General features: G+C 43.7%; 1 protein-coding gene across 2 annotated transcripts in view; it reads right to left on the bottom strand.

The window, feature by feature from the left end:
* rasgrf2b (Ras protein-specific guanine nucleotide-releasing factor 2b) overlaps positions 1 to 25,335 on the bottom strand; it is a 48,115-nt gene that overhangs the window by 16,012 nt on the left and 6,768 nt on the right. For both annotated transcript variants that reach the window (XM_027006201.2, XM_027006202.2), the window contains exons 2-14: positions 13,363 to 13,469; positions 12,241 to 12,388; positions 9,756 to 9,845; positions 9,349 to 9,602; positions 8,979 to 9,058; positions 8,282 to 8,475; positions 8,031 to 8,140; positions 7,782 to 7,900; positions 7,066 to 7,226; positions 5,306 to 5,372; positions 4,432 to 4,568; positions 565 to 647; positions 58 to 306 (exon numbers count right to left, since the gene is read on the bottom strand). In XM_027006201.2, coding sequence (XP_026862002.2) covers positions 58 to 306; positions 565 to 647; positions 4,432 to 4,568; positions 5,306 to 5,372; positions 7,066 to 7,226; positions 7,782 to 7,900; positions 8,031 to 8,140; positions 8,282 to 8,475; positions 8,979 to 9,058; positions 9,349 to 9,602; positions 9,756 to 9,845; positions 12,241 to 12,388; positions 13,363 to 13,469 — 1,799 coding nt within the window. The remainder of the gene's footprint in view (positions 1 to 57; positions 307 to 564; positions 648 to 4,431; positions 4,569 to 5,305; positions 5,373 to 7,065; positions 7,227 to 7,781; positions 7,901 to 8,030; positions 8,141 to 8,281; positions 8,476 to 8,978; positions 9,059 to 9,348; positions 9,603 to 9,755; positions 9,846 to 12,240; positions 12,389 to 13,362; positions 13,470 to 25,335) is intronic.

The following is a 25,335-nucleotide window of genomic DNA, read 5'->3' as shown; positions in this document are numbered from 1 at the left end:
CTTCGAGCCACTGCCTTGGCACACTCTTCGCTAGGCCCGCTGCCTCACTCTTGTTACCTGACAGGGATGGAGGTGAAGGGCTTCTTGTAGATGTCGGCCAGCTTGTCCATGACAACGGTTGCCGTGGTGAAGATGCGGTAGGTGTGCAGGAAGGTGTTGAGGAAGTCGATGGAGAGGAAGCGCAGGTCAGTGAGGCGCTCCAGCAGACGCTCCACGCTGGCGTAGCGGATCTGCGGCACCTTGCACGAGTTCAGCGTCTTGCTGAAGCAGATGTCCACGTCGTCCTTATGGAGGCGCGCATCTGACCTGGTGATGGGCGACGGAAGAGCAGCTTCGTCAAGTGAGACTTAGGCTGAGATGGACAGGCCGATTTCTCACAATAAATAAAGATGGCCATGTGAATGTAGCAATGGAGAGGTCATGTGGAGAAAGCTGAAATTCATTCTTTTACCGATTTTGACAGACACCCTAGGGTGGATGATGTGACAGCATTACCAGTAGAATTACATCACACTCACACACACCTCCACACGCACTCGGTGCACACCAGTCTCTCTGACTTACTTTATCATGTGTGGCACTGTGACTTTGGAGTTCTCCTCAAACACACTAGTCATCAGGCCATTGCAGCGGATGTTATCGATGCACTACATATCACAGGAGAAAACGCAGTGACACACAGTAGGAAAGGAGGATTAATAGTAATTTCACACTTGACTGAGCACATTAGCCATACTGAACTTAGGCAATAAACATATGGATGCAGGTGTACGGAGACATGCAGAAGGCCACCCAAGACTACATTTAATGTGTATATAATGTATAGTATGATACCATCTAGAAAATTATACACATTATATAAAAGATTTCTAAAAATAGTATATATTTATAAATTCACTATATATCATAAATAAATGCTAATACAGTTAAGCACAAAGTGAAAACAATCATTCAAAACTTTCCAAAATGTTATGTGCTTTCTAAAAAGTTATTTACATTTTTTTTTTTTTTTTTTTTGCTGGTGAAGGAAAACCTACAAATGTTAGACTTGGGGAGATTGTAGCAGTTTAACCTTAAAGTCATACATAATGGAAAGAGGGTGAGGAGCAACAAGATGTTAGACACTGGAGCTTTTCTGTCTTCAGGCACCCAACACAAGGTCTCTGCTTATCAGCCATGACATGGCGGCTTGACCGCGAGCTGGTCATCCGAGGTCATCCGCTCCCTCTTCTTGTCTCCTTTACCCCTCCCTTTCTCTTTCTCTCTCTCTGTCTCTCTCTCTCTCTTTAAGCATAGGAGTGGCTCATGGCGGACATGGGAACAGCTCGTGGCTCGTTCATGCAGAGAACATCTAATCTTTACTAGCCTTGCCTCTTTTCTTTCTACGTAGACCCTTAGAACATGCCTCACTTTTCCCCGTCATCCTGTAGATTTAGATAGTAGATATAGGGCACATATATACTCTGTGCTTTCCTCAATAAAGTGGAACTCTCTTGATTCACTACCCTGGTGTCAGTGTCTCTTGACTTCCCTGGATCCATCTACAGAGGACGGAGGGCAGAGGGTAACTTAGAGGAGATCGAACCTGAAGGACTGGTCACTCTGAGCCAGTTTCTAACACAAGACACAAGCTGATTGCCCTGCAGGAGCTTGGTCTCCCCCAAGCAGACATCTCATGGCAGGCAGGTTCCTCCAGATGTGCTGTCCAAACTCTTTTGCAGAAATTCAAACAAGCAAAGTCAAGGACAAGAACACGCAGTGTTCTGCCATGGAAACTGAGTGCAGAAGACCTGAATTGCATCAGGCTTACTTCTCTTACTTCTCACATCCAGCAAAAGCCACTGGGACCCTGGTACACCCAGCTATGGTCTACAGAGATCTTGTCAGAAATGGTCTTCAGAGCTGCGACTAAAAAGCCAGGTCTGTACCAGAAGCACAAGCACTGGGGTGCAGTACAGTGGCAGCAGGTCCTCTGGACAGATGAAGTTTTTTGGCTCCAACAGAAGGCAGTTTGTCCGCAGAAGGCCTGAAGACTGCTATGTGGATCAGTGTCTGCATTCAACAGTAGAGGTTCCCTGCATGTTTGGGGCTGTATTTCTGCAAATGGAGTTGGTAATTTGGTCAGAATGAATGGCCCCCTCATTGCTGAGAAGTACAGACGGATCATCGTCCCTCATGCCGTTCCATCAGGGAAGCATATGATTGGTCGCAAATTGTCTAGCATGCCAAAGACATGGATACACAGCCAAAATCAGAAAGAGAGAACAAGGCATCCTAAAGCAAAAAACATGGCCCCCACAGAGCCCCTGATCTCAGTCCTGATGAAAGAGTCAGTTTGGGATTACATGCACAGACAGAAACAAGCGAGACAGCGAGTCTTCAGAAGAACTGGCAAGTTTTCCAAGAGGCTTGGAACCAGCAGCAAACCTTAAAAACTGCATGCCAGTGTACATAAATATACTTCTAAATGTATCTTTGCTTTCAAAAGCCAAGGGTGGTCACACCACATTTTGATTTAGGTTTCTACTGTTTACTACATTTTCTAAGAAACTTATAGATAAATATAACTGCACATCATTATGCGCAGCGATGATTAGCACCAAGAGTAGTGCTCTACTCTTTAACTTGGTTAAACTGATTGCAAATGTGTCACCTAACAGACCAGGTTGAGGATAGCAGGGCGAGCTGATTCAACAGTGCAATTAAACTATAATACACTGCAAGAAGCTTTTGATAAGTACAATACCACATGGCATGTGTACAGTTGTCTGGTGAAATCCCATTTTATATAGTTTTGCCCAGTGTAGTGAAATGTATGTTGTATAAGGTGAAGGCTGGTATTGTTGGTCATGGAAAATGTTTTAGTGTGGGTTCAGAGGTCAGCAGTGGCAGTAACAAAAACCTTCCCATTTCCTTATTGACACAGAAATTGTTGGGTCTAAGTCAACAATTAACAAATCTTGGACAAGAGTTTGTTCAAAGAGGGAATATTGAGAAAGTCAGATATTTATGAAGTGTTTTATCCATTTGATTATGCACTGTTGACTGGCAAGAAGATATTGTTGAATGTTAAGAGCTTTAAGGCCTCTCTGAGTTTAGATATTGATGTCCAAATATGGTAGACACTGGACAGCTGTGTCTCATATGTCTTTCTAGAGGGTTGTTGATTTGATGCAGTTAATAGAGCAACTGAAGATTTTGGAATATTTGTCAAAAGACTGGATAGTCTTTGCTGAAAAAAAGGATTTGCAGGAATAGAAATGTATCATCTGCATGTAAGTTGGTATCCTCAAGACCTACAAATAGAGCACTTACAAATTGGGCTTGACAGAGCTCCACCCCCAACATAACTGAAGCCGTGTGACATCACTTGGACAAAAGTAAAACCCAAAACAGGCACCAAACCAAGACAAGCTGCTTGGAGTAATTTGCCATTTCCTCTGATCTTCTGTTGTGTTCCAGGACCATAAACACTTCTTCCATTTTCTTCTAGGACCATAAACACTTCTTCCATTTTGCTCCCAGGACAATAAACACTTTTCCATCTTTGTTGAGCAAATGAACACTCGCTGCTATCATAAACAGCTTTAAACATGTTGTGCTTGGGTGGCCTAAAAACTCCTCTGCCACCCAGTACAGGGACACTGGAACCCTGACACTAACAGAGCGATCTCTCAGTAATGAGGGGCACAACAAGCAGAGAGTTCAATGAGCCTCAGGAGATGAGCAGAGCCCAGGGGATCCACAGCGCCTTTCAGGCTCATGTATGTGTTTATTTTTTTTTTAAAAAAAAGCAATGCTTTCATGGTATGAACGTCACCGGTAATGAAAAATAGATTTGCAGCCCTTGTTGTATTGGGTTAAAACTGACACAATAACTCTGACCTATGTTTTACTCTTGTGTACAATTAAATCCCTGTATATTGATAATACTGCTGAACAATACAGGGTCTCAATGACTGAGATTGACAACCTTCGGAATAAGGGTTATTTAAGTGTTATTTAAAACATCATTTGAAAGCAAGTTTTTAACAAGAGTGTTTAGTAGTAACCAGACTTGAAAACTGTCGGGAAAATTCCAAACACTGTATGTATCAATTATATGTTGGACAACCACCCGAGGAGTAAATGTTCAGTATGGGCTGAGAGAATGTTGTTAATACTAGATATACTGTGAGAGAATACATGACAAGTGTTGCATATGGACTCAATGTGCTGAATACGTACTAAGTAAGTGCTGAGTAAGGAATCACTAATTGCTGAGTATGTACCGAGTAAGTGTTGAGTAAGGTACAGTATCACTTAGTGCTGGCTAAGTATATAGTAAGCAAGTATATATAGTGAGCAAGCATTCAGTATGGACTAAGTAAGTGATGGTCAGGTGATGGTCAGGCGTATGCAACAAGGGCCAGTTTAGGGAGGCTGCTTCACCTGGCTGATGTCACTGGTCCAAGCTGCTTTCTCCTGGCGTGATGGAGACAGAAGAACCACAGTGAAGGCAGGAGCGTCCGTTGGCTCAACCACAATCTTGAAGTCCAGATGGCCGAACACCTGCCCTGAGGTCTTAGCTGAGAGGCAAACACAAACCACTTTGTTTAAGGACATGAAACCAATTTGTAGATTCTGTATACACAATTATTCAATGCAACCAGTACTATTAGGCTCTACTTAATTGCCTGCAAACTAGCATTTGTGTAAATCCTACTTTGCAAGAATGCTTACAGTTTATATATTATTATATAATTCTATAATATAATTAAAATATTTTCTGAAAATCCAGTATTGATAAGTCATATAAAAAACAATAAAAACAATCGTAAAGTTTATATGGTTCACCCTTCGTATCATTTTTTGATTATCACCAGATTCTAAATATATCAAATTCTAAATATATCAAATTTCTCAATAAACAGTTGTAAACATCATATAGAACTGCAAGCATATCCTCACCCAGCTTCTATAACAATAACGGCATTCATGTAATAAACCCAAAGGGCTCATTCTCTCTCTGAGCACCATAAAAAGGACATGATGAGGTAATATCAGGGCATTTCCATGGGAACTCCACCCTGACCTCCAGCCGAACTAATTGATCCACATGATGACAGCATCGATCTATGTGACATTTGCGAGAGGTTGCCAGAGCTCCATCTTATCCCTTGCTTTTGACACTTAATTAACCTGTGCCACTGGACGGAATGACGTCGCCAGGTTAAGGGCAAATGTGTTAGGACTGCTGTGTCACCAGGACTTCCTGGAGGGGGAAGGGCAGAGGGGTGATTCATGGACTGAGAGGAAAACTTACAGTCTTCATCACTGGTATCAGGTTCTTCGATGAGAGTGCACTCAATCAGAGACAAGACGCCACCTTGCTGCAAGGGTTAGAGGGTTAAATGATATAGGTACCACTGGCATTATTGTGTAGGCTTAAATGAAAAATGAATGGAAGCATATCATTAAAAATAAGAAGCAAGAGTGATAATTGTATGGTGGTACTTGTATCACTAACAGCATATGAGATTAAAGGCTCATTATGCTTTTAATATTCAGGATTCTCAAGAGAAGAATGGGGAGGTGTTTGTGTTTATGAATGCATAAATTGTTCATGTTCATTATGTCTCTATACTTGCCCTCTATGAATGAAAAAAAGTCACAGAAAAAAAATGAGGATTCTCAGTCTATGAGTATGCATTGAATGACACTTGAAAAATAAGTGATTGGTGGTATGTCAATAAGTGAGGTAGAATAAGTGAGGCAGAATAAGTGAGGTAGTGAGGTAGAATTAGATTTTTCAAAGTAACGCAGCATCTGCTGCATCATTTTACTGCATCATGAGTGCACTGGCAAAATATGTAATTCATATGTAGAAATTCCAGTTTGTTATATATGTCTGCTCTCAGGGTTAATAATTGCTAGGAACACCCAGACAAAGCACATCTGCCAGTAGTGGCATTATGACGTGAGCCTGAATTTAAGGCTAGGTGCAGATGTTCACTAACAGACAGATGGAGAGAGTGGGTGGATTTAACTGCAGAAGGATCACAGATCAAGCTGGAAGAGGATGCAGTCTTATCGTACATGATTAATATCACTGACTTAATCAGCACTGTCGATCATGCAGTCACGCTTTAGGATGACATATCAAAAGCTCATTTCAGTTTAATAGGCCTTGGCTTCCTTTCCCTTCTGTCCAGGTACTGAAAACAGAGGCAAAATGTTTGTGTGAGTGTAAATGCGTGCGGGGGCATATATTTAGATCTTTAAAGAGACCAAATGATTACTTTGTGGGGAAATTTGGATGATGTTTTGTTTCCATCTTGTTTACTAATGTTAAGGTTGGGGTTTGGAGTAGGCATTATTTAGTCACGGTAATACACAAGTCTAGGGTTAGTGTGTTAGTGTGTGTGTGTGTGTGTGTGTGTGTGTGCGTGTGTGTGTTCGTGTGTGTCTGTGTGCGTGTGTATGTGTGTGCGTGTGTGTGTGTGTGTGCGTGTGTGTGTGTGTGTGTGTGCATGTGTGTGTGTGTGTGTGTGCGTGTGTGTGTTCGTGTGTGCGTGTGTGCGTGTGTGTGTTCGTGTGTGTGTGTGTGCATGTGTGTGCGTGTGTGTGTGTGTGTGTGCATGTGTGTGTGTGTGTGTGTGTGCGTGTGTGCGTGTGTGTGTTCGTGTGTGTGTGTGTGCGTGTGTGTTCGTGTGTGTGTGTGTGCATGTGTGTGCGTGTGTATGTGTGTGTGCGTGTGTATGTGTGTGCGTGTGTGAGTGTATGTGTGTGAGTGTGTGTGCGTGTGTGTGTGTGTGCATGTGTGCGTGTGTGCGTGCGTGTGTAAGTGTGTGCGCGTGTGTGTGTGCGCGTGTGTGTGCGTGTGTGCGTGTGCGTGTGTGCGTGTGTGCGTGTATGTGTGTGCGTGTGTGTGTGCGTGTGTGTGTGTGTGTGTGTGTGTGCGTGTGCGCGTGTGTGTGCGTGTGTGCGTGCGCGTGTGTGTGTGTGTGTGTGTGTGTGTGTGTGCGTGTGTGTGTGCATGCGTGTGTGTGTGTGTGTGTGTGTGGGCGAGAGACAAAAACTCACTTTGAGCAGATGCAGCTTGCCACCAGAGCTGCGGGTGCAGATGAGGAAGTGCTTGGTGAAGAGGAAGCACTGTCTCTCTCCTTCCTTCTTCAGGGAGAGAGAACCTAGACGCACCTTACTGAGCTTTCCCCTCTCCACCGAGGGCAGCTGGATCAAAGAGCCTGAGAGAGAGAGAAAGAGAGAGGGAGAGAAGGGGAGAGAAACACAGTGAGAAAGAGAGGAAGAGGGAAAAAGATATACAGAGAGGGGAGACAGAGAGAGAATTGTGGAATTAAATAATGGTAAGTAAATAGATGCAAATTATACGATGGTAAAAGAGCAGATGGGAGATACAAAATACACACAGATAGTAAATAAACAAAAAAAGGTGCACTTATGTGTTCTCCTTAATCCAAAGCTCAGAACCACACAGTCTAATACACATAGAGTGAAGGAAAATATGAGATGCTGACAGTAGTCAGTCACTTATTCTTTCTCTACACATTCCAACCACACACTCCTAATACTACACCATAATGTATTATGGATTATCACCCTACACTTTCAAACATTGTATCCAGCTTCAAGACAGTGCTGTTCAGCTCCCAAAAGAATGTTCTTTTCAGTTCCCCAGAGGGATCAGATCTAAGCTTTCCATGGAGCTCCAGGGCCAGGCTTGCCCTGTTGCAGGTACTGCTCAGGGGAACATGGGGTCCTGCATGGTGGGCGGAGCTCACCTTGCCTCACAAATGTCTGGCTGGTGTCGAGGAGCATGTCGCAGCCTTCTACGATCATGCGTTCAATGGCCAAGTTCTTACGGATGTTCTCTGTGTCGCTCACTTCATCATGCATCACCCTGGTCACAAACAGAAAAGTTCGAAACTGGCCGTCGATGTTCACGCTCAGTAACGGCTAGGTTAGCCATCCAAGTTAAAAAAAACTGATGGGGTGAAGAAAGTTCTACCAGAATTCAGGTCAGACATTACCTGGAGAGTTCCTCCAGCTTAGATTTGGCAAATTCTAGGCTCTTCCGCTCCACGTGCTCATGTGGTGTGTGGGCCAACAGTTCATGAAGAGTTATAATATATCGTGGGATCTGTCAAAAAGAATTATGATATATAATTATGAGCTGTCGTAATTACGCTTGGAGATGTATATGAACCCATGTGCATGTGAATAATGATGTACAATCTTCTGCATTCTGCAGTGAGAGGTAGATGAGGCGTTTCATTCACACCTGGAACATGGGATATGTGAGGAACGTCTCCAGCATCCTGCCTTCGCAGGCTGCATTGGACTCATACTGCTTTAGCAGCTTGTCGAAGTCCCGGTTCTGCTTGCAGTTAGCCAGAACCTGCAGGCTGTACTGGTGGTTCCGTACAAACTCCTGGTAGATGTTCAGCATGGGCAGGAGGATGTCGAAGAGATCAGCTAATGGGAGACAGGGCAGCACCGGCTTATGTCACATGAATATTCATCAAGTTAAGAGGACAGGTTTATCTAGTTCAAAATCCTTGCTGATATTTATGGTTGACTTTCAATTGCTAACAGTAGTTATCCAGATCGGCCCAAGGAGCAAAACTGAAAAGGAACTGGCCCCAGTACTGAAGCCAAGGTTGAACATTATAGGCTGCTTTTTTGTTGTCAGGTCTACAGAATGCTTATCTGGGCTTATAGGCCTGGAATGATGAATGGTGTTTTGTGAGGGTTCCATTGTTGGAGGTGAGTGTGTGCCTGCACACGGCAAGATAGCAGGAAGTCAGACGTCACTGAGTGTGTTGCACTAAGATGCCGTGCGTCAACGCAAACTGCTCCGTCCTTGATGTCTTGTCTAACAGCCTGTGGTGCACATCTCTGTCTGTGACGTGCACCGAACAGTTCCCATGTGCAGTAATGAGGCTTTTGAATGGAGACACTGAATGGTAGCGGCATACCTAAAACCAGTGTGGGCCAATTTGCGATCCTTGCCTTTAAGCCTTGGTGGAATATCTCATGTAAGAACATGATGGTTTCGCTGAAAAAAAAGGAGATAAGTGAGTCTTGTACAGAAGAGAGAAAGCTTCATATCTGTCTTTTTCTTCACCTTTTTTCAATGTTTTAGATTTTTCCATAGAAATTATAAGCTAATACTTCACCCAGGGATTTGACAGCTTTGAGTAGGAAAAACAACTGAAGTACAGTATCACATCTCTGCTTTCTGACACTGTAATTTTCTCCACACTGACAGCTTCACATGCACAAGAAACATGAGTGCACACACACACACACACACACACACACACGCACACACACACGCACACACACCTGTTCAGGAAGATACTGCTGACACCATCATGGCTGATGGGGGGCTTCTTGGAGCTGGCAGCCATGCGGAGTGGCCTGAGGAAGCAGTTGACCAGGATGGAGAGCTGGTGGACATACTCGGTCTCGGCCTCCACCATGTTGAAGACGATCTGGTTCCTCTTCCTCATGCTCTCTGCGTGGGGTGAGCAGATGTAGTCCTGGACAATGATTTTCCACTTCCTCCGGCACAGCCAGCCACGCATAAAACTCTGGACCTGCGAGCACCGACGTCATGGTGAGCACACATCGAGTACCATGCCACTTACAGCTCAAACACCTGACCACAGTCATGGCCGTAAAATTCCATCTCAGGTCAAGGGATTCTTGATATTAGTCAGTATTTCAACTTCAGTATACATGTGGCATACCTTTTTAATTTTCTTGATATCTGGATCATCTTCTTCCTGGTTCACTTGGTAAGGACGCATTCTCTCCTTGGTTTTATTCAAGGCCACGATCTTCAGGAATATTCATACAAACAGGTTATATGATTAACTGTGAAAAGTCATAAACAAGCTTTCTGCCATAGCTTAGTTGTATCTCTTCATATCTTCTCCACCGAAAAAAAAAAAACATACTGTCAGACATTATGGTTTAACCCATGGCTGGAAATCCAAACAATGAAATTGCTTCACAGTGAAATACATGAAAGCCAGATTCAACCTGCATGTGATTTGTACCGATACTCAGCCAATCAGGAACGGCAGTGAGATAAAGCAGTTGGATAGCACCATGGGTCACAACAAACATTTGTCTTGATGAATTTTCAGGCTTTCAGACATGTGGGTCATTTGAAGCTGTTTGGGTGCTTACCTGTACCTCTGTGTACCTCTGTACACACAGTCTCCCCTGTCTATTCAACAGCATGCCTCAGCAAGCCCCACCCACCACGTAATATGTAAGCAAATTACAGCTCAGTTGTCCATCAGGTCAGTGTCAATGAGCATATTTCATGCACGTTAGCCACATTTCGATGGGGGTTTGGAAATTGCTTAAATGTATGCACAAAATTAGCAGCCAGTGCACAATCTGCACTCTAAAAAGACTATCCTTATCTCCACCATTCACAAGGCAAGAGCTTACATGCTGCTTCAATGCATATACCTCAGTATGTGCTTTGCTACATTTTTTTCCTGAATACCAATGGGTGTTTTCACAATTTAAAGAAACAGTTACTGCCTACAGGCTTTCAAATACTCATGACTGCACCAAAGCTTATAGCATTTTTTCACACTTTCAGAATTTATTTATAATGAAATAGTTCCTGATTCCAATTTTATGCTGGATATACATTTCTGGGAGACCAGTGCAGCCTGCTTAAAGCAAATATGCAATTATGAAAAACAACGATGCGCTACCCATATATTATGGGGTAAAACAACATAATAAAAAGAAATATCACAGACACCATTACAGTTTGACCTTTACCTGGTATGTACTGAAAACATCTTGATATTTTGCATCTGTTTTGTAATCTGAGTCAAAACGCCCAAGTCTTATTCACTTGTTATATGGATGAAGGTTTACCAGCAAAACTAATGAAAGTGATACTTAAAGCTTAAATGCTATTCAGCACTGCATTCTCATGATATTTTTTCATCATGGCAGAAGTTTGCGATTGCACTGTTTGTAAGTGGGATGGCCCAGTGACATACTGCATAATTCAGCAAACTGCAATTTGAAAGTATCTCCATACAGCCTATCAGTTGAAATGATCAAAGCTTTATATTGCTCTTGGCAAAATTGAGACTGATAAGCTGGCTCATAGTTAACAAAACCTACGTACCAGTAAGTGTTGCCCAAATAAATGTAACTGCTCTATACAAATGAAAGTATACATATTAGCATACATATAAATACTGGTAGCTCTGCTTCTATACAATAAAAAAATCTCGAAGCCTGTTGGAATTTTGTAAAATCCTGTCGGACTGGTGACTGACTGCTGACTGACGCAATCAAACAAAAGGACTGCGAGGCCCCCGCTCTGCTTTGTAGAGACGTGCCAGTAAACTGGGCGCTGGGCGGGTTGATGGCAGACTGGCATACACATTTGGACACTCTTTCGATAGCACAGTGAAAATGTGCTGAAGCAAGAAATATGCACACACAGCGGGAAACTCTCCTTGTTTGGCACTGTAGTCCAACCTGCACCAAGTGCTGATATACTGAACCCCTCTAAATGATGCAGTAGGTTCTTACTGAAACAGCATGGCTTCACTCCATCAGATGTTCCTCGTGGAGCTACACAATGACACTTCCTCAGAAGTGAGCAATAACATGACGCTGCGATGCCAATAATGGGAATTTTCTGTCCCCATGGTGACAAGAGCCAACCAATGGGATGGATAATTCCCTAGTAATGTGTAATTGGAGTGGGAGAAGTGTACCACCAAGAGATGACCTATCACAGCATATCTCACCACAACTCAGCAAAGCAGCATGGACTTTTCAGTGAAATACTGTTAAAATGAGTTAAAATGCAATTAAGCATAACATTTTATGCAAATAAAAATACTAAAAACAGTCAGAAGCAGTGCTACATTTGCTTGCTGTATCTATATGAAATATTGAGGCAGGCTAAGGAATTCCCTAAATAAGTTGTAAAAATGGTTGCACATGTAAATATATGTGACTGGATCATGACCAAAACCCCAATCCAGGAGACTCTTTTACTCTCTTACAATTTAGCCTAGAGTTCAGTGAATGAGTCCAACTGAAGTGAATAACGAATCAGATCTGCTGTCCCAAAACATGAAAGCCCCCCTTTCACAAGAAGAAAAGTACAGCAGAGAACCAACAGCACAAACACAGCATGGCCTGGAGTGGCACCGTGGACGAATAGCTGACGTCTACCTCAGCTTTGAGTCTCTCGATCTCCGTGTCCTGGTCCTCAAGCTGTGTGCGCAGCTGATTGGCTGCCACCTTCTCCGTCTCCACAATCTGCACCAGGTGGATGTACTTCTGCATGAGCACCTCCCGCTCGATGATGATGTCAGAGTAACTGGGTCGGGCAGAGAAGAAAACGCCAGGCACATATTTCATTACGTTAATGTGTATTAAAGCACAGCTGCTAAAGTCTGACTTGATTAAAGCATTCATCAGTGGATGAATCGCTACTAAAAACGAGGAGCCTCAGAGGAACTCGTTCAAAGAATCACTATAGACTGCCGAGTGTTCAGTGCACATATAGTGCATTCAGGGCTCAAATGTGACATCTTCAATAAGGTTTACTTCACATCACTGGGTATTTCAGCACATGCACTCTAACCAAATTACATCCAGCAAACTGCATCATAACCCATGGTATTTCTAATTATGTAAACGGTATAATAGTAAAAATTCCAAAAGTTGTACTTCAAAAATGAAATAGCATGCCAGATTTGCATATTAAAACTTTTTATCTCTCTCTCTGGCAGAGCTGAGGCCTGGGTCCTGTGATGAGCGAATACAGGAGTTATTCCCGTTCCCCAGTCTGTTAATCCATCTCATTCCAGCAGATACAGCCACTGATGCAATCCAAACCTAAACGCTATGGCCCCACTTGTAAATAAAGAGCCTTTCTGGCAGTCGACTGCTAAATAGTGAGTGCTTCAGATCTGAGATGGCGTGTGCGTGTGGTTTGTGGACCTCGTCACTGTATCTCTACCCCCACCCCTTAGCTGACTTTCACGTCTTTTTGTAAAAAATCATTGTGGCAAATATAAAACCCTTATGTGAACCTCAGTTTCCCATGGGGGACACTGGTAACCGTGTTCTGCGGCAGTTCATTGGTTTTGAGGTAGCGCTTTCTCAAGAGTCCCGTTTGGAAAGCAGCAACAGTGCTGTTGAGCTTGGCTGTCAGGCTTTTCTACTTTCTTCATTGATATGCCCCATTACACAGCACGCTTCGCTACACCGACCCACTCCATCCTGATAAACAAGACTTGTCCTACAAACCCGAGCCTGAGGCACTACCTGTGTGCGCACATGGCTTACCTGGCCTGCTGGATAAGCTCCACCCACTCATCACACTCCACCTCCTCCTCTGTGCGCAGCTCCAGTGGCTTCTGCCCGTCATGGCCGAACACGATGAGGAAATAGTGCTGTGGAACGGACAGAGGGTACGAGTGAGGCACAGGCGAGCGTACACGGTACTGCTAGAGTTCACACTTGAAGCTGTGTGCTTCTGTGCACTTCTGTGTGTTTCTCTGTGTTCCTCTGTGCTTCTGTGTGTTTCTCTGTGCTTCTCTGTGCTTCTGTGTGTATAAAACAAATCACAGCCCTGGAGATGAAGGTACTTATCCTAGGAGAAGTGGCCAATCAGTTACATTAACTGTAACTGATTGTGATTACAAAATCCAGGAATGGAAACTGGATTTGACATCTGGCCTCTTCTTAAAGGGATGTTTTACCAAAAAGGCTTTTAACAATAAATAAAAGTTAGTGGGAGATGGTGAGCATTATGAAAATTAGATCAGGATGTCTGATTCATGATGCCAGTGTTAAATTATTACCAATCACAACAGCATTTGCGGGTGCTTTAAGGCTCATTGACCATGACCTATCAGGGTCCAGGATATCACAAAAGCACAAAAGCAACTTACATGTAAACATGTCAAAAAAGGACAGCCCAGCTTAATTTATAAATCTTAATTACAACATTTGCCTTATGCACATGCTGATAAAGGTTTTGCCCTCGGAAGATCCAATAAAACTTTCAGGGGGTTTTTAAGAGTGTATGTGCAGTACACATTTATTTCATTAATCTCACTGAAACCCTACTGAAGTGGACAGCCAGGTTAAAAGTGAAAAACGGAAGAAATATGATCAAAACATGACACCAGTGGGTTAGGGGCCCTGGCCGTTGCCATCTGCAAGGCAAATAAATACACTCAGTCACCGCACAGCAGCTGTGAGAAACAACTCAGTCAATGTCACTCAGGCCTATGAGGAAAGAGGTGGTGGGTTGAGGGAAATTAGGGCCACCTTTTAACAGGTTCCAGGCATCAGACCCTACAGAACATTCAGTTCAGCGAAGCAGAACATCCAGGACATATTTCATTCAAATAAGTACACATTATACCCATAATCCTCAAATACCAGCGATGTATGGAAACAACAGAGAAGCGAAGATGGCATTCCAGAGGCTGGGAAAGTAACAGAGAAACAACTCAAGATTCAGACCAAGTTCCAACTTGTAGGCTCTATCTGAGATGCTACATTTCAATAACCATTCTAATTAAATTGTTTCTTTAGTCTTACGGAAATTCCCAGTCTTCTTCCTGCTAAGGGGTTGCCCAGAGCTTTGACACATGCAGCAAATTTCTCCACACACTGACAGGTGGGATGTGTCCCAAGTGTCTGGAGGTAATGAGTTCTGGTTCCGTGAATGATTAAACTGTCAGCACAGCACTACTCCTGTAGCAATCTCCTCTGGTTCTTATTACAACTCAGATCTGCCAAACCTTTTGTACCATTCTCAAAAAAACACAATTTCAAGGCAGCAAAAACATAAAACAAAGATCCAGAAGCTGCCTCCAGAAAGGTCCAGAGCAGGGGGAGCACTTGCATAGGTGCTTTCTAGTGTTTGTACTCTGAACTGAAATATACACTGCTCAGGGCAAGCAGGTCCAGCGTAGCCTTCTTATGTGATGCCAGGTTACACATGCTTTTGTGTGGGATTACATATCAATGTTATGCAACTACACATCGAAACGCTGGCATCAGAGGCCAGTTGCAACACCAGAACCAGACGTCCTAGCAGTCAGAAGAAGCTTGGACATGTCGGTGTATAAATAGGGTAGTAGCACAGTAATTAAAAGTAGCAAGTATAGACAGGATCCTTGATGAAGGCTGATGGTATAAAAAAAAAAACCATCTCTGCATCCTGTATCTGTTCAGCACTACGACCATGTAAGGCAAATAAGGCAGCAGAATACAAGCATGCAGGCATTCAAAAGGGCTCTTCGTATCTACCTTGTTTACAGGTGTGTGTGTGTGTGTGTGTGTGTGTGTGTGTGTGTGTGTGTGTGTGTGTGTGTGTGTGTGTGTGTGTGTGTGTACCAATCTATTTGCATAGACCCTTGCCTCTCTGCACTTGAAATCAAGTTGAAGGGTTTACTGTTGTACAGAATAGAAATGCATAAGAGATCTTACATAACCCTCACTAGGTCTATTCAGAATCTCTCCGGCTGGAAGCCTCTGGGCCTCTCTTCTCATACTCCCTCTACTCTTCTCCTCTCTCTATCTCCCCTACTCCCTTCTTCTCTACCCCCCTCCTCCCTCTACTCTTCTCCTCTCTCTATCTCCCCTACTCCCTTCTTCTCTACCCCCCTCCTCCCTCTACTCTTCTCCTCTCTCCATCTCCCCTTCTCCCTTCTTCTCTACCCCCTCCTCCTCCCTCTACTCTTCTCCTCTCTCCATCTCCCCTACTCCCTTCTTCTCTACCCCCCTCCTCCCTCTACTCTTCTCCTCTCTCCATCTCCCCTTCTCCCTTCTTCTCTACCCCCCTCCTCCTCCCTCTACTCTTCTCCTCTCTCCATCTCCCCTACTCCCTTCTTCTCTACCCCCCTCCTCCATCTACTCTTCTCCTCTCTCTATCTCCCCTACTCCCTTCTTCTCTACCCCCCTCCTCCCTCTACTCTTCTCCTCTCTCCATCTCCCCTTCTCCCTTCTTCTCTACCCCCCTCCTCCTCCCTCTACTCTTCTCCTCTCTCCATCTCCCTTACTCCCTTCTTCTCTAGCCCCCTCCTCCCTCTACTCTTCTCCTCTCTCTATCTCCCCTACTCCCTTCTTCTCTACCCCCCTCCTCCCTCTACTCTTCTCCTCTCTCTATCTCCCCTACTCCCTTCTTCTCTACCCCCCTCCTCCCTCTACTCTTCTCCTCTCTCTATCTCCCCTACTCCCTTCTTCTCTACCCCCCTCCTCCCTCTACTCTTCTCCTCTCTCCATCTCCCCTACTCCCTTCTTCTCTACCCCCCTCCTCCCTCTACTCTTCTCCTCTCTCCATCTCCCCTTCTCCCTTCTTCTCTACCCCCCTCCTCCTCCCTCTACTCTTCTCCTCTCTCCATCTCCCCTACTCCCTTCTTCTCTACCCCCCTCCTCCATCTACTCTTCTCCTCTCTCTATCTCCCCTACTCCCTTCTTCTCTACCCCCCTCCTCCCTCTACTCTTCTCCTCTCTCCATCTCCCCTTCTCCCTTCTTCTCTACCCCCCTCCTCCTCCCTCTACTCTTCTCCTCTCTCTATCTCCCCTACTCCCTTCTTCTCTACCCCCCTCCTCCCTCTACTCTTCTCCTCTCTCCATCTCCCCTACTCCCTTCTTCTCTACCCCCCTCCTCCCTCTACTCTTCTCCTCTCTCCATCTCCCCTTCTCCCTTCTTCTCTACCCCCCTCCTCCTCCCTCTACTCTTCTCCTCTCTCCATCTCCCCTACTCCCTTCTTCTCTACCCCCCTCCTCCCTCTACTCTTCTCCTCTCTCCATCTCCCCTTCTCCCTTCTTCTCTACCCCCCTCCTCCTCCCTCTACTCTTCTCCTCTCTCCATCTCCCCTACTCCCTTCTTCTCTACCCCCCTCCTCCCTCTACTCTTCTCCTCTCTCCATCTCCCCTTCTCCCTTCTTCTCTACCCCCCTCCTCCTCCCTCTACTCTTCTCCTCTCTCTATCTCCCCTACTCCCTTCTTCTCTACCCCCCTCCTCCCTCTACTCTTCTCCTCTCTCCATCTCCCCTTCTCCCTTCTTCTCTACCCCCCTCCTCCTCCCTCTACTCTTCTCCTCTCTCCATCTCCCCTACTCCCTTCTTCTCTACCCCCCTCCTCCCTCTACTCTTCTCCTCTCTCCATCTCCCCTTCTCCCTTCTTCTCTACCCCCCTCCTCCTCCCTCTACTCTTCTCCTCTCTCCATCTCCCCTACTCCCTTCTTCTCTACCCTCCTCCTCCCTCTACTCTTCTCCTCTCTCCATCTCCCCTTCTCCCTTCTTCTCTAGCCCCCTCCTCCCTCTACTCTTCTCCTCTCTCTATCTCCCCTACTCCCTTCTTCTCTACCCCCCTCCTCCATCTACTCTTCTCCTCTCTCTATCTCCCCTACTCCCTTCTTCTCTACCCCCCTCCTCCTCCCTCTTCTCCTCTCTGCTCCTCTCCTCTCTCTACTTCTCTCCTTTACTACTCTCTGTATTCCTCTTCTCTGAATCAGGGCTCTGCAGTCCAGTGCTCAGACACAGTTGCCAACCCACTCCCCAGCTGTGCTTGCCCCCCAAAAAAGAAAAGCAATACTGTGCTTTGAAATGTTCCTAGGACCCAACAGCCCTCCATGGTTAATGGCAGTGTCATTTTTTAAAGTTTATGTTAAGCATCACAACAATGTGAACAGATTTTTGAACAGCAGAGCCCATTAACGCTTTTGGGTGAACTATACACTGTAGTTTTATACAATACAAATTATTACAGAACTGGAATACAGTCACTCACACAGACCTTCAGCTAAAAGGCCTTGGCTCCATGCTGCAGATAAACAGCCATCATTAGGCTGCTTTTTATACATATGATTACTTCCTTGTTGCAGCTTCCTTAGCAACGGGATGCTTTCAACGCCTGAGATGACGTGTTGGCCCTGTAGAGTGCTCTACAGCCATGCTCAAGCGCAGCAGCAAGTTTCACTGTCAAAACAAAAGACATCTGCAGCTGATTTTTTCTGTAGATAGACAAGAAACAATTGAACAACGCAAAACAACATTTTGTTGATGCGCCAATATTCAATATAGTTAGAAGCCATATTTTATTTTGAAGAACAACATGTTTCTGTAACATTACATCTCACAACAGCCACATTTGCCTCTGCCTGTCTACACATACCACTATGGTGTAATGCATTTAAATGTGCCCATGCATGAGAATACTAATTTAAGATATAAAATACTGATTTGATAAGCTTCACAAATATGATTTTATCAGGTTTCCCAACATGACAAAAGTTTTAAACTTTATTAAGATTAACTATGACCATGTAAAAAAGATAAGTGCATTAACTCCAAGTAGGTTCTAGATATGGTCCTAGAAGAATCCTTGCAGTAACAAGATATGCTAATTGGCGCAACGTTTCAGTAAACTGTTCAGTTTGTTAATGAGACAAAACTACTGTTCAGTTAACTACCACTGATTACAAAATCCAGGAGCAGAACCACTGCTGGAGATGATGCAGGTGTGAGAATAGTGATGTAAACAAGACATCATTAATTTACTTGTCTCTTTCTTTGTTTAGCAACCTAATGTGCATGTGACACCCCCACATCCCACAAAACTACAACATTACAGCAGCAACACAGAACCCACAAAGAAACTACAGTCAAACATCTAACTAAAACATCTAACTCCCAAAGAAATATCAATGCCTACTGGCAGATTGCACTGACTCCAGTCGTGATTAAGTGTTTTGAAAGGCTAGTCCAGACCACATCCAGATCATCATACTGGATTCCGTAAACCTTCTCCAATTTGCTTTCTGTCAGAACAGGTACACAGAGGATGCTGTGATCCCTGCAATCCACACACCCCTCTCACATTTGGAGACCAAGGACAGTTATGTGAGAATGCTTGGCATTTAACAAAGTCATAGCATCTAAATTAACCAAGACGCTCCACACACATGGCCTGTTGACTACCCTCTGAAATCCGGTGCTGAACTTTCTATCTCAGTCTGTCGGAATCGGCCACTATACATCCAGCACATGAACCATAAACACAGGAACTCCCCAGGGCTGTGTGCTGAGTACCATGCCCTACACATTGTTCACAACTGAGGTGCTTCCCAGATCAACAAAAGTATCATAAAATTTGCTGATGATACCATTCATGGACTGATCACTGAAGGTGATGAGGCAACAAATAGAAGGGAGGTGGTGTTATGGTGCCAGGAAATCAATCTTTCCTTAAATACCAGCAAGAGTAAGGAAATGATTGTTGACCAATGATTGAGGACAGCACAACATACATATACCAGTAAATACAGGCTGAGGTGGAAAGAGAGAACACCTTCAAATCATCAACATTCTCATCAGCAAGCATCTCAACTGGTCACACAATGCATCTTGTCTGATACAGCAAGACTTGTACATCTTGAGAAGACTGAAGAAGTTTGGCATGCCAGCTAAAAGTCTTAGCAACAGATGACCCATTGAGAGTATCCTCACCAGTGGCATTAAAGCCTGGTTTGGGAACTGCTGCACACAGAACTGTAAAAGCTCTACAGAGAGTGGAGAAGACAACCAGAACGATCACAGGAGCTGTCTTCACGTCACTAGAGGACATTTACCACAGTAGACTTAGCGTACCATCAGTAGCGCACACATCACCGTTAAGGACCCAAATCACACTCCACATGGTCTCTTCACACTTCTACGAACAGGAATATGGTTCGGGAGCGTGAAATCAAGAACCACTAGACCAAGGAACAGCTTTAGTGCACAGGCCATCAGACTTGTGAATGACCAACACTGACACAAGAACTCTGTTTGTCCAACTGTGCGATGCACTCCAATTCACACGCACACATGGACACACTCATACATACATGCAAGCTTTTTTGCTGTTGAATACCAGACTGCATTTGCACACTATGCACATGACTTTTTAATGCAGATTTTTGCACAAGAACATTTAAAACTTTTACTGCTCTTAGACAACTACTACGTTTTAATGAGCACTTTACATTTAACAATCTACTTTTCAGCATCTTTTGTTGCACAGCCTTTTACATTATTCTTTTCTTAGACAGAATGGAAGGAATCCAGAATAAGAATTTCATTGTTCAGAGTAAATGACGCAGCACATGATGGGCACATGACAATAAAACTCTTGAATCTAACAAAACCAAAATTGAATTTGATCTCCTAAACACTTCTTAAGCCCTTCCACACACATCTTGTGTCCCTGACAGAAGCCCCTCCCCCAGCCAGCCAGGGGCCTGGGTTCCCTTTTTACCCTGGTAGTAATGGCCCAAGTGACTAACTTCCAAACCTCTTTCTCCACATACACCATTCAATTATGAAATGATGTAGACTTTTATTCAAACCAGCATGTCACGTGGCACAGAAATATTCAAAGAGCTTCTATTCATAGTCAACGGCAAAACGGGATGCATGTGCACACATTATATGCATGCGGGCACGGGTACATGCGCGCACGCACACACACACACACACACACACAGACACACACACACACACACACACACCTCTTTTATATCTTCCACTGACCTAAGCTGGACAGGAAGACAGTGAAGCATGCTGTAATTACAGTGCCTCAGGGTTTCATTCATCAGTGATAGAAAGGAGCCAGGTTATTACCAGGCCTTAACACCAGGTTAATGCCCCACCTTATCACCAGGTTAACAGCCAGCCTTAACGCCAGGTTGATGTCTGGCCTTAACGCTAAGTTAATGCCAGGCCTTAAAGCCAGGTTAACGCCTGGCCTTAACACCAAGCCTTAACACCAGATTAACCTCCAGCCTTAACACCTGCTTATCCATGGTCCCCATGCCTATCCAAGGGTCTGCTCACGCTTTTGTGTGTCCAGGCAAGGGGTAGGGAACTGCCAAGTTCACAGAAGGACGGAGAGAGAGACAGCGATGGAGAGTGACTGGGTGAAAGATTGAGAGAGAGAGTGCGTGCACACAAGAGAGAGAGACAGCAAGGGAGAGTGAATGAGTGAGCGAGTGAAAGATTAAGAGAGAGAGAGAGAGAGAGAGAGAGAGAGAGAGAGAGAGCATGTGCACAAGACAGAGAGAGAGAAACAGAGCAACCCTTGCGTAACATTCCTTAACAAATGTCGAACGTATTTTTAAACTCTGTCACTTCACCAGCATAACCCATTTCCATGGCAACATGGTCTTGAGAGCGTAGGCTGCATTTAATAACGCATTTTTACTCCACATCTTTATTCATTTAGCTCCTTGTCATTATTAATTTCGGTTCCTTTGCTTTATGTATCCTTTTCACTGAACACTGATAAAGAGGGGCACTTACATAAGGCAAAACGACCGATTTTCAAAGTCTGAAGGATCTGCATTAATTTCACATCCACTTCATTCTCCATTTAGCAATGCCAAAATGCAAACATTTATTTGGTCATGATGGACCTCAGTGTGGAGGGAGGGTCTATGTTAGTCCAGAGGTCAACTGTCAAAAGTAACACAAAGCATGCTGTAGCTGCTGTGTGTTTTCAGAATATTATCAAATCCATGTTTGTGAAAAGCATCAGAACTACAATATGATCTCCATTTTCGTTGCACTGGATCATATGAAAAGAAGCTCAGCTCCCAGCAAAGGAGGACTTTGGAGGTCGACTGCTGCAGAACTGAATGGGTTGATGCCAGTGTATAAGTATGAAAGACCACAACAAATGAGTCTCATCTGGCTACCCATGGGAAGCAGATGGAACCATTTTTGTCTCAACCACTTTTCCTCTTTTGCATAGCTTTATGCACGCAAACTGCGTTATGTGGAATGCGCAAGAGGAAGCATCGCTCCACTCGCTAATCAGCAAGAGCGTGTGGCCCCTAGCCTCAATTTCTAGGGAATCATTTGTACAACCAACCTGGAACCAGACATTCCATTTTAGTAGAAGGAAGATCATATTTCAGATAGTAAGGTCAGTCGTATACTGAATCAAATAAAAAAACCACAGAGGCACGGTCAAGTGCTAGCAGTCAAGTCAGTTAGTTCCACTCTCAATAGCTCTTTCAACTATAGAATAAAAAAGCAAGATCCAGAAGAACACGTGGCTGCGAGTGAGGATATTATGGCCATTGCCTGAAGCATAGCTCCTGACAAGAGATGTTTTTTTTTGTTTTTCTGATCTCAGACCAGTTTCTAACCTACCACCTATTTCTGAACCAGTTTCACTATGAGAAAGAAACATATGCAAAACATAATCTTGTCATTAAGACAAAATGAAAATTAGGCCAACCTATTCGACACAATCGCAACTGCAATCTGCAAATATTCTAATGACAACATTCAGGCTATATTCCTTCATACATATCGCCCACAAAAGTGAATAAATATGAGATCATCTGCTTCGGGTGAACAGACGTGAGTCTTCATGGTGGGTGCTTAGAAAGCTAGCACAAAAGTAATAGCAGCTCTGAGAATAGCCTCATACTATCAATAATTAAAAGCAGATGATGTTCCATCATAGCAGCTGCCTCAAGACATCTGCATGGAAATGGGTTGAACCAACAGGTTTGTTTTCCCTCATATAGACGACTCATCCATTTATCTTTGGCTGCCATCTCAAAAAATAGTAATAGTAACTAATGCTCAAAGTTGCAAAGCTCTTTTAGCATTAGCATAAGTTATCATCACTCTGACAGCAGAAGGTGAGCCGCTGTTGCATTGTAATGGTGGGGAGGATCCTCACCAGTTGGCTCTGGCCAGCGGTGAGCTGAGGATGTCATAAATAACCATCCAGGTTAGGCTCAACCATGGTGAGGTTAATAATATGTAGTCTGGTGGCTATGCAGGGTTGATACTAAGAATAGCTGCAATGGGGCCATGTCTGGGTATTGCAGAGGATCAATATTAGAGGACGGTTATCTGGGATTATACAGAAGGCCCCGGTATGCACAGCATCCTGGGAGACTGCTTAGCTTTGTATCGCACTGAGGTGGTTCTTTGGCTAGCACTATTCAACAGCTGCCAGTAACATGCACTCCGGGGGCTTTGGAGGAATAGAGACACAAGGTATACCCACGTTCTGACTGCATCAAAGCCAGCTGTGTTCCTCCTGAGACAGAGCGCTACTCAGTTTTGCATTCTTTGCATTCTTTTCTCTGATATAAAGCATGCTCTAACTCCAGAAATGTCTTATTTTTTGACACTCAGTCTATAGTGAGCCTAGGATCTGGCCATGGTTTTAGTGAGTCTGGGGTCCTTCATGTACAAGAGGAGACCAGAAATAAATCTTGGCCCTAGGGACTTATTTTCCCTGGTTTTAAAGTGCTAAGATCACTGGTCATATAGAGTAAAGTACTTTCTGTGCCTGCTGTAAAACTAACTACAAACAGGGTGCAACTGGAAAAAGAGTTGCTGTTTTTGTTTTGTTTTTTTATCACATGCACCATACTGAGTTAAAAAAAAACAACAATTAAAACCAGTCTCGTGCATTTCAGGCTTTGAGCAGATGGCTCCCTGCTAGCCCTGCGGTTTTGCACAGCCAAAAACAAAACACCCACCCTATTTTCATTGTTATGCTTTATATCTAAAATTATTATCTGCTATTTGGTCAGTAACACATTCATTTAAAAAATAATAAAACAGGAAATCCTGTCCAGTTGAAAAGGTCAGGTGATTGCTGTTCATTTTCTTAATGTTCCTTGATCTGAAGGAGGCATCTGGTTTTATGGGGGAGGTCCTCATCTGCTTTTTTCAACCAAACTGGAAAAATAAAAAAATATAGGACCAATTCATTACTGAAGGAACATAAGTGCTACTATTTTAGCATTTACAGGAAAAATGTTCTTTATAGTAACATAATGCATTTGCTTCATTTACTGTGTCAATTCGTTTTATATTTTATCAATATGTAGCATTTTCTAACTTTTTCCATGCAACCTCATTTCAACAAGATTAGACTGAATTTTGATTTAAAATGTTGAAATTTGATTAATGTGGACTTTTCAACCAAATATCAATGAGTTCACAATTACAGTGGGGTCTAGATTTATTGGGACTCTTCATAAGAATAAGAAAGGCTGAATTAAGAACAGGAAGATGAAAGACTTGTTTATTAGCATGATAGAGTGAAAATATACTCTCTCTATTAGTAAGACCACACTAATACTGAGCAGGACATCCATCTAGCTCTCTGAACAGCCTTCAAAACAATTCTTGATGGCATGGATTTCATAGGGTATCAAAAACAGCTTTGGTTCATGTTGGCATGACTGCATCAAGTCATTTCTGCAGATGTGTGAGCTCATGTTGTGAATTTCTCATTCTATCACATCCCAAAGGCGCCTTATAGGATTCAGATCTGGTGACTGGGGAGGCCACTGAAGTACTCTGAACTCATCATTATGGTCTTGGAAACGGTTTGATATGACTTTGGCTTAGTGACATCGCACATTATCATGCTGGATGTAGCCATTATAAGATGGGTAAACTGTGGCCATAAAGGGATGCACATGGTCGGAAACAATACTCAAATAGTCTGGTGCATTCAAATGATGCTTGAAGGGTGCCCAATGTGTGATAGGAACAAACTGGAAAGACTACTGGGCCCTGGGTTTCATCAGACCAATCAACATTTTTACAATCTTCAGCCGACCAGCCTGTGCCCACTGAATTCTCAGATTCCTGTTCTTGTCTAACAGGAATGGAACCAGATGCGGTCTTCTGCTATTGTAGCCCATCCACCTCAAATGTTGACATGCACGTTCTGAGAGACTCTGTGGCTCAACAAGGTTGTAGCAAGTGGTTATTTGGGTTATAGTACCCATCCTGCCAGCTCAAAACCAGTCAGCTCATTCTCCTCTGACCTTTCTCATGAACAAGGCATCTCAGCCTTGAGACCTGGCATTCACTGGATGTTTGTTTTGTTTTTGTTTTGGTTTTTTTGTTGTTGTTATCTGTGTAAAATCTAGAGACTGTTGCACATGAAAATCCCAAGAGATCTGCAGATCAGCAGATTCTGAAATATTTAAACAACTCCATCTGGCACCAATAACCATACCGTGCTCAGAGTAACCCAGATGACATTTATTTCCATTCTGAGAAATGAAAATTAACTGAAGCTGTTGACCTGTGTCTGTATATCACTTTGTATTTCATTCTGCACTTCTGCCACCTGATTGGTGAATTGGATAATTACATGAATGAGAAAGACTACATGTGATTCTAAAATGTGAATGGTGAGTTAGAGTGGCAGTGTATGTATATATTACTCACACACAATGTGTGTGTGTGTGTGTGTGTGTGT

Source organism: Electrophorus electricus, chromosome 9, assembly GCF_013358815.1.
Source record: "Electrophorus electricus isolate fEleEle1 chromosome 9, fEleEle1.pri, whole genome shotgun sequence".
Classification (NCBI taxonomy): Eukaryota; Metazoa; Chordata; class Actinopteri; order Gymnotiformes; family Gymnotidae; genus Electrophorus; species Electrophorus electricus.
Note: the sequence above shows the minus strand (reverse complement) of the source record. Positions and strands in the feature narration are given on the sequence as shown.